Raw genomic sequence first — 9,127 nt, forward strand, 5'->3', positions numbered from 1 at the left:
GATATATTTTGCTATATTCTTTACATCATAGAAAGAGCTGTGTTGCATTATACCAAAGTAAAGATTTGTTCTTATAATTTCTCAGAAGTTATAGCTGTATCAGAAAGATGATGACTCACCCTTTCTGTCTGTTCATTTCCTAAATGGGTCTTGAAATAACTCAGTTATTTGAAGAATATTTAACTTCCAAAAGAGGATGTGCTCAAATTTCCTGGTCTCAGGATCCATTTATACTTGGATCCCAAAGATTTCTGATTATGTGAATTAAAATAACCATCCTACAAAACATTTAGCACAAAAAGAAGCAATGTTTTACATTTTTGCTAATCTTTTAAATGTCTGGTTTAACAAAAGAGCTTTATTTTCACACATGCATCTATATTCCATCCGTTGCAATGTTTTTTGGTTGGAGTATACAAATACTCAAGACAGTAAAGAATCCGCCTGCAATGCAGGAGACCCAGGTTCAATCCTCAGGTTGGGAAGATCCCCTGGAGAAGGGAATGGCTACCCTCCTCCAATCTTCTTGCCTGGAGAATTCCATGGACAGAAGACTTGGCAGGGTACAGTCCATGGGGTCACAAACAATCAGACACAACTGAGCGACTAACACTTTCACTTTTTTTTTTTTAACTACAAATAAAATCTATCCTCACACAGGTATGTGGTCAGAAAAAGGAGTATTTTAATAGCCTCCCTTCTTTGATATATACCCAAACTCAACAAACAGTTTCTTAAAAATGATCTGCAATATGGAATAAAAAATCGTATCAATAAATTGTACTTTGTTACATTAAAATCCATTGGTCTATTTTGCATTTTGAATGGAACTTTCATCCATGCATCATGATCACTCAGAAAATACTGACTTGCCAAAAGAAGTTATCTTTCAAACTCCTGACATCATTTATTAAATATTAAAATCACATCATTAATATCACTACCAATCTCAGAAAAAAGCTTCAGGTGTTTAAGCAGCTGGCAAGCTCACAATGGCAGACACAAGTTTTCTAAATTCAATTTTTACCTATAAAGGGTGGAATTTTATTATCAGCGACACATACTAACAATTGCTTGCTTGAAGAGAAGGTTCATTTTGTTCATTTTGAAGAAAATGTCTACATACTTCTGAATAACTATCGTTTGTCAGTTGCTCTTTCAAGTGAAAACAATATATCATGAAAAAAAAGTGGCTAGTTCAGACTGTAACTCAATCACACAAGTGCTTTATCTTGAGAAAAACATATTACTTTGGTATAATGCAAAATGCTTTATGCGTACTTCCCATTTCTTCACACAGACTTCACAAAGAGGTTATGTTCAAGGGCCAAGATATTAAAAATAATTTTACTGCTTCAACAAGGATATTCTTCTGCAAAGATGGCATTAACCACAGGTGCGCTTAGAGGACCACAATGCCTGCTAGCAGGCCTGGGGCCACTGCCTCAACTACAGCACGACACAGCACTTTGTGCTTTACTGCTTCTGTACCACTAGCGCAAGTGTCTTAGCAGGATCACCATAGTAACTGACTTTACAGACCCCCCCAAAGGGTCTCAAGAATCCCCAGGGTTCTGTGGGCCTCAGGTTGAAAATCACTGTGTTAGATCACAAAGGCCATATGTGGAATCAAATCTTAGAACTGCAAAATAGAATGCAAAGTTGTGAACGTGTTTTTTTTTTTGAGAGAGAGAATTGCTAGCTTTCATCAGATTCTCAAAAGATCTGTAAACCAAAGGTTATCATGTTAACTTGGATTTAGAAATCAACCAAAACTCCACTATTAAAGCATCACTATCACTCAGGTTTCACTGATTTCTGCCTCAAGATACATATTTCTGCTCTGAAAATATTCTGTAACATAGGGAGGAAATGACCATGAAGTTCCTAACAGTGATTCGGAAAACTCCCTATGAATCCTGAATATATTCAGAGGGGAAACCAAATGCACTTTAATGTGGTCTCCCACCATTCTTAAGGCTTAAATATAATTGTAAGATTATTAAAGATAAATACAAGTCAAAAAGGAATTCAACTGGTTTATGATTTTTCACCTAACACTTTTTCCAAAGAAAATATCAAATTGTAATTATATTGATACTTGTGTGATTAGCTATATAACATTTGTCTCCCACACCAGACCTAGCTTCCTGAGGGGCACATGTTCTGTACATTTTTGTATCTCTTACACCTAGCTAGCACAGTGCCTGCACATAAAAGATCCTAAATAAACATTTATTTATTAAACATTTAAATTATTTATTGAAGAAATAAGTTAATGGATAAATGAACCATAAGATGTAGGTAGGGTAGAGACAGGACAATGCAGAAAAACCACCACAATGGGAAGAAAATTACTCAACTTGTCCATGACAGGCGACTGCTCAAACTTGCTCATGGAATTAGATTTTCTGCCCTCAGCTGGTTAGGCTCATTCAACCAAAATTTATTGAACACCTACTATGAGCTAAGGGCTTCCCTGGTGGCTCAGTGGTAAAGAATCCACCTGCCAACACAGAAGTGGGTTCGATCCCTGGGCGGGGCAGATCTGTGAAGGAAGAAATGGCAATGCACTCTAGTATTCTTGACTGGGAGATCCAATGGATAGAGCCTGATGGGCTACAGTCCACGGGGTGGCAAAAGAGTTGCACACAACTTATGTGACTAAACAACCACTCCATGCCAGACAATTTTCTAGGGAGCGGGGCTGCTGTACTGCACAAACATGCACGGTTTCCAGGTTCAAAAAGTTGGCCTGTGTTTTTCATCTATACTAAGATGCACTATATTTCAACATTTTAACATCTCTGAGCCAGAAATGGCTACTGCAGTGCTCTCAAGAATTTAACTGGCACTTTTGTGTGTGTGCTACATACAATATGGGGCCCCTTACAACTGAGTATAATTTACCTAGGTTGAGATTTAAGGTCATGTTGTGAATAGGAAATGTATTGGACGAGCTTTCAAAGTCTTGTTCTGCTAACAGTTTAAAAAGCACATAATTACTTTTTTAAATGAAAATAAAGACAGTTGATTAATTGCACCCTTTTGAATCTCAAAGTCCACACTGGTTTATTTCTTAGAGTAATAGGAAAGGCCATCAACACTTTCTATTCAAAACAGCTGCCACTGATTTATAAACAGTAATTGTGCTACCAACGGATTTCTATGTCACAAACCTTATTGAACCACTCAGGACTTTTCTTTTTAGCCAAAGACAACGTTGTGGCAAATCCAGCTAGCATTCCTGCTGCAGCAACAGAACCAAGGAAAATTCCACCTGTCAAGAGTTTGGGAGGAAGGAAATAGAGGGTGGGGAGAAGGAAGAAAAAAAACAAAAAACCTGAAGTTAAAAAGATGGACACAAATAAGTTTCAGATACTATTTAAAAATCAATTTGGAAATTCGAGAAACGATAGCTAAGAAGCTCCTGGCAAAGGTAAATGATGGCGGCTGTGAAACCTGCGTGGCCGCACGACCTCTGGTTCCTGAGGCCATTCCAGTGTAAGCGTCCCAAGAGCACAGAATAGGCACAGGGTCTCCTCTTTCTCCCGGGGACGAAAAAAGAGACACTGGGAGTTAGAAAGGGGAGGTGCGGGGGGAGACAGACAGAAACTGCAGAGGGAACGGGGTAAACGCAGCCTATACAGAACAGCTCGCGGGACCAGTCCACTGGACTCAGGGCACTCAAACCAAGGTCCGCCCCGGCAGCGTGTGCGTGGGGACGCCCGCTCCAGCGCAGGCTAGCGCCCCGGGTGACCCTGACCTGACACCCGCACCTCGCCCCACCACACCTTTAACCAGGAAAAGCCGGTCATCGGCAGACACCGAGGCCTCCGGCCGAGAGGACGGTCCAGCAGTCCCCGCGTCCCCCGCCTCCATGTTTCTGAGCCTTCGCTACTGCGTCCGGAGCCAACTGGACCCGGGTGGAAACGAGAGCGAGATTGAAGAGAAAGGTTCCGCTGCCACCTCCCTCTGTGCAACCCGAATATCCGTCCGAAGAACGACCTCTGCATGCAAACCTTCTCTGCTGCCCTCGGGGCCCGGGCGGAGAAGATGCTGTGGCTTGCACCCTGGGGGACAGTGTCTTCCAAGACTGTCTAACCCGGGAGGATCATTTGCCCGCTCCAAGGTGATGATCGCTGCGCTTCAATACCATACCTACTTGAAGCACTGCTCGGCTCTGACTCTAGGAGGCAGTGAGGCGTCGTAGATTGCGCCAGGAACTTAGTCTCAGCCTGGTTAGAGACCCCGCAGCTCGGTTTCCCGATCGGCTTCATACGGTGTCCAGGGAGTTGGCTTAGTCTTTCCTCCGTACTTTGCTGGGAAATTTCGTAACCGTAAAGCTGTCACTTTAGATGTAAGTGACAGGGTGAATATATGCTTTCATTTCTTTGGGGAAAATACCTAGAGGTGGAATTGCTGAGTCAGAGAATAGACATATACTTAGTTTTATAAGAACTGACTCATTTGAAAAGACCTTGATGCTGGGAAAGATTGAGGGCAGGAGGAGAAGGGGACGACAGAGGATGACATGGTTGGATGGCATCACTGACTCAATGGACATGAGTTTGAATAAACTCCGGGAGTTGGTGATGGACCGGGAGGCCTGGCGCGCTGCAGTCCATGGGGTCGCAAAGAGTCGGACACCGCTGAGTGACTGAAATGAACTGACCTGACAAGTTTTATGCTTGTAAGACTGCCGGCCAGCCCGGTGGTGATGCGCTTCCTACCCTAAAGGTTTGGTTGATCGGCCATCCGAGGGGATTGGATGCTAACTGAAGTGAATGGCATAACCCCAGCTGGGAGAGCAAAGGACCACCCTAAGGAGTTGCTAACTGGGAACTTCAAGGCAGCGCTAGAACGCTCACCATCTGTGGCCAGCAGACAGACCCGATCTTCAGACTCGGTGGCTGGTTTGCAGACACTGGTGGGTTCATTAAATGGCCACTGAGAGGAAGAAGCTGGTAGCCATAGAAAATCTTTTCAACCTCTCAAACACAGACACCTGAGGTCATCCTTGGAAAAATAAGGCAATCTGTCATTCCTGTTAGTTCTGAGCAACAACAAAAGCCATGAACTTCTTGAGGATGGGAATGGAGATATCTGTTCATTTTTACATGCCCCGGCTCTTAGGGTTATTACCTGGTTATGTAAAATAAATTTTGGGTGAATGAGTAAGGGAATGTGTCAGTTAAAATGCAACTAATAGCCCAAACATTAGGTCCTCAATCGCTTCTAAGCTCTGAGAACTTGATTGAGGCTCAGGTACCTCAGTTTCCCCACCTGCAAAATATAGAAACTGATAGTACCCCCCTCACAGTATTGCTATAAGAATTAAATGAAGCAAGGTAGGTAAAGGAGTTAGCATAGTGCCTGACCCAGACACTCAGCATATCTTAGGTCTAGTTATCATCCCCCTCAATTCCAGTAGCTGTTTGCAGCATTGATGCCCAGGTCCTATCACTGAAGATGGTGGCTCTGAAGGTCCAAGCAGGACAGATTACAAGCTCAACAGGGCTTCTGACAATGAGCCAGGTTGAGCACTACTGCTGTGTTTAAGTTTCTGACTGGGAGAAATCTCAAAGAATTTAAACTGGATTCTTTGGAAGCACAGCGTCAGAATCTGAAAGAGCTCTTTAAGTTGGCAAATGCTAAGCTAATTTGTTTAAGGTCGAAAACTCTGGGATTGGGCACTGGCAATTGGCTGTCAACAAACCCACACAGAAGAAGGGCTTCCCCTTATACACAGCGACCATAGCAGCTATTAATAACATTTATTTAGTGTTTTCTGTGCCTCTGACATTGCCCTGAATGCCTCAAATGAATTATCTCATTTGATCTTCTCCATTGTGGACCCTCACAAAAAATATTGCCTGCTGTTTCAATAAGCAAAGAATATTGCCCTCCATCCAGCTATCAGCCACTGAAGCTGCCCCAACGGGGCACCCTGAGGTGAAATTTGGATGAAGAAAAACAGGATACTAGCCCGAGATAGTTAAGGTGCATATCAAAGGAATGATTTCAATGAGCCAGTCTCTTGTGTCTTCTCATACAAAGAAAAACACTAAAATCAACTTGAGATGTCTTGCTTTTTTGATTAGCAGTAATCTTTTGATGTTCCACTACTTGTTTGTTTTTCAGCAAAAGCTCCTCAATATCCTGGCTCCTCCCTTCTTTTCTAACAGTTCCTCACAGCTATCTAAAAGGCTGACTTCCAGGCTATTTAGTCCTCAGTAAGGTCCTTAAGCGGAGAAGGCAATGGCACCCCACTCCAGTACTCTTGCCTGAAAAAATCCCATGGATGGAGGAGCCTGGTAGGTTGTAGTCCATGGGGTCGAAAAGAGTCGGACAGGACTGAGCGACTTCATTTTCACTTTTCACTTTCATGCATTGGAGAAGGAAATGGCAACCCACTCCTGTGTTCTTGCCTGGAGAATCCCAGGGATGGGGAGCCTGGTGGGCTGCAGTCTATGGGGTCGCACAGAGTCGGACACAACTGAAGCGACTTAGCAGCAGCAGCAAGGTCCTTAAGACTTAATTCAACTTTTCGGTTATGTGTTTTCAGTCAACATCATAAACTTTGAAAAACTAACTTGCTCAACGCATACAGCTGTTAAGCGGCAGAGCCAGGATTTTAAAGCAGCCGCATCAAGTCTTTATCCACTGCCGAGGGGCCCTCAAGCTTGAGGCTGATAACTGGAAGCACCTGGAAGGGCTTGATGACAACTAATTGCCATGCTGGGCTGTACTCAGTCGCTCAGTTGCATTGGAGTCTTTGCGACCCCATGGAATGTAGCCCACCAGGTTCCTTTGTCCATGGAATTTTCCAGGCAAGAATACTGGAACAGGTTGTCATTTCCTACATTAGGGGATCTTCCTAAAATCCATAGATTAGGATGCAGGACTGCTTTAACACTTGAAATTCTCTTCTCGCAAGACTATTTAGAGAGGAAAAGTCCTGGTTCCTCAACTCTCCCCATTCTTTGATGTCCCCCCACCAAAAGCACAGAAATTGTTTTTTTATTTTAAGGATTATATTACTATTTACTGTAATAAACAGAAGACAGGTAAAACATCTTTAAAAGTTACAGCGGCCAGGGCTCTGGAGCCTGTGTCTAGTTTGAGACAGCAATCTCAGACCCTGGGGGCATCTGTCTGTCCTTATTTCTGAGGACACGGTTCACAAACTTCTCCCTTCTTTCTAATTCCTAAAAGTAAAGGACAACTTTCCTCCTTCCTACATGAAAGCTCGTTTTCCTGGTAAAGAGAAGGTGGAGGGGCAATTCAAGCAAACGGACAGATACTCTGCCATAGAGAGCAATTTGCATTTTGACGATTCTTGTCAGACACACGCTTTGGAGAGGAGGGACTGAGACCTACTTGGACAAGGCGAGCTTTCGAAGGAATTACAACCCCATTCCTCATTGGCCCCAACTTCCTGTGCCTTGTTCTCTCCCAGGCCTAGCAAACGTGCCTGATAAAAGAATGGAAAGTCCCTGGCCCGGAGATTAGGCATCCCAGGCACCCCAAGTTAGAAGTCTTAAAGACAGTATTACCCAAGGTCTCATATTTCTACTGTGCCCACAACTGGGTATTTCAAGTGCAATCTGAATAATTGGTCTATTCTAGGATCCCTGAAATCTCATCTAGACTGGTTTCTATGGAAATGCAGGATACAAGCTCCAAACAGGAGGCTTGCAAACATCTGGAGCATAATGTGTTTGTAAGACAGGGACACTAGTTCTAAAAGAGCCAGACAGAGCATTTCCAAGTGGAAACCAGTGATAAGAAAGTTCCTAAATGATGCACCATGCAATTCAAGCGGGGCTGCCTTTTCAACGGAAGTATGAGTCCCTTTCAGCAAAATGTAATAGAACGGTCTGGCAAGCAAAAGAGGCTGCTGGGAAAACAAGTTCATCCAAGACAGGCTCTGTTGCTATTTTGGTGTTAGTTTTTAGTCAGCTCAGAGTCCATACCAGTGATGCCTCTCACCACATTCTTATTTCAAACCTTTTGGCCCCTGTAGGTTCTATTTCAAAATTTGACAGCTAGGAACCTGTTAGCATTGCAGTTCCCAGAATCTGGGTAGCCCTAGCTCTAGCTAGTTCCAAACACTGATGGGCTTTCCCCTCCAACTATTTAAAATAAATATTTCTTGAGAACTTTAGTTTCACCCTATTTAAAGTATGAGGTTGAATTCTTTTAAAAATCTGATAAGGATCACATATTGGCCATGCTTCTCACTGCTTCTTGATTTAAGGTAGCTGTCAAAAATGTAGTACAGAGATCTTTAAAAATTGCCTAAGTGTCTGCATTCCCAGATGGTGCAGTGGTAAAGAACCTGCCTGCCAACGCAGAAGACACAAGAGACACAGGTTTAATCATCCCCTGAAGTAGGAAATGGCCATCTACTCCAGTATTCTTGCCTGGAAAATTTCATGGAAAGAGCAGTCTAGTAGACTACAGTCTATGGGGTCACAAAGAGTCAGGCACAACTGAGTGACTGAACACAGTGCACAGAAGAAAAGATCCATTGGATCTTACACAAATCTATTAATGGAGCTTACCTTGAGGAAAGAGGGGTGGAAACTTTTTAATTGTATGTCTTCCACTTTCCACCTTAATAAGTAAAATGACTAAAGTGAAACTGAAAGTCTCTCAGTCACCTTTGATTCTTTGCAACCCCAAGCACTATATAGCCTGCCAGGTTTTTCTATCCGTGGAATTCTCTGGGCAATAATACTGGAGTGGGTAGCTGTTCTCTTCTCCAGGGGATCTTCCCAATCCATGGATTGAACCCAGGTCTCTTGCCTTGCAGGCAGATTCTTTACCGTCTGAGCCACCAGGGAAGCCCCCGGGAATCAACATTTTTACATATTTCTATAATGTTAAACCATTTTCAACAAGGGACCTAGTACTTTTATGGAAAGGGGAAAAAAGGAAAGAAAACAGTAAAAATGTTTTAAAACAGATCACCTGTTTAAAAGATGAATTTTCTGTTTAAGTAGAAATGTTATGTAGGCTTCCAGAGTAACTCACCAGACTCTGCAGTGGGCTATCAAGTGACAACTCTTGAAAATCATGGAAGCAAGAGTGAGAAGCATGTGTCAGGAGACTCTAGGCT

The 9,127-nt window shown here is 43.0% G+C and overlaps 1 protein-coding gene across 1 annotated transcript in view; it reads right to left on the reverse strand.

Annotated features, from left to right (window-relative positions):
- Positions 1–4,179, reverse strand: part of TMEM242 (transmembrane protein 242) — a 43,850-nt gene extending 39,671 nt beyond the window's left edge. The window contains exons 1-2 of the mRNA XM_069598791.1: positions 3,795–4,179; positions 3,180–3,280 (exon numbers count right to left, since the gene is read on the reverse strand). Of these exons, the coding sequence (XP_069454892.1) occupies positions 3,180–3,280; positions 3,795–3,882 (189 nt within the window). The 5' untranslated portion in view covers positions 3,883–4,179. The remainder of the gene's footprint in view (positions 1–3,179; positions 3,281–3,794) is intronic.
- Between the last annotated feature and the right edge of the window lie 4,948 nt (positions 4,180–9,127).

Source organism: Ovis canadensis, chromosome 8 (genome assembly GCF_042477335.2).
Source record: "Ovis canadensis isolate MfBH-ARS-UI-01 breed Bighorn chromosome 8, ARS-UI_OviCan_v2, whole genome shotgun sequence".
NCBI classification, from domain to species: domain Eukaryota; kingdom Metazoa; phylum Chordata; class Mammalia; order Artiodactyla; family Bovidae; genus Ovis; species Ovis canadensis.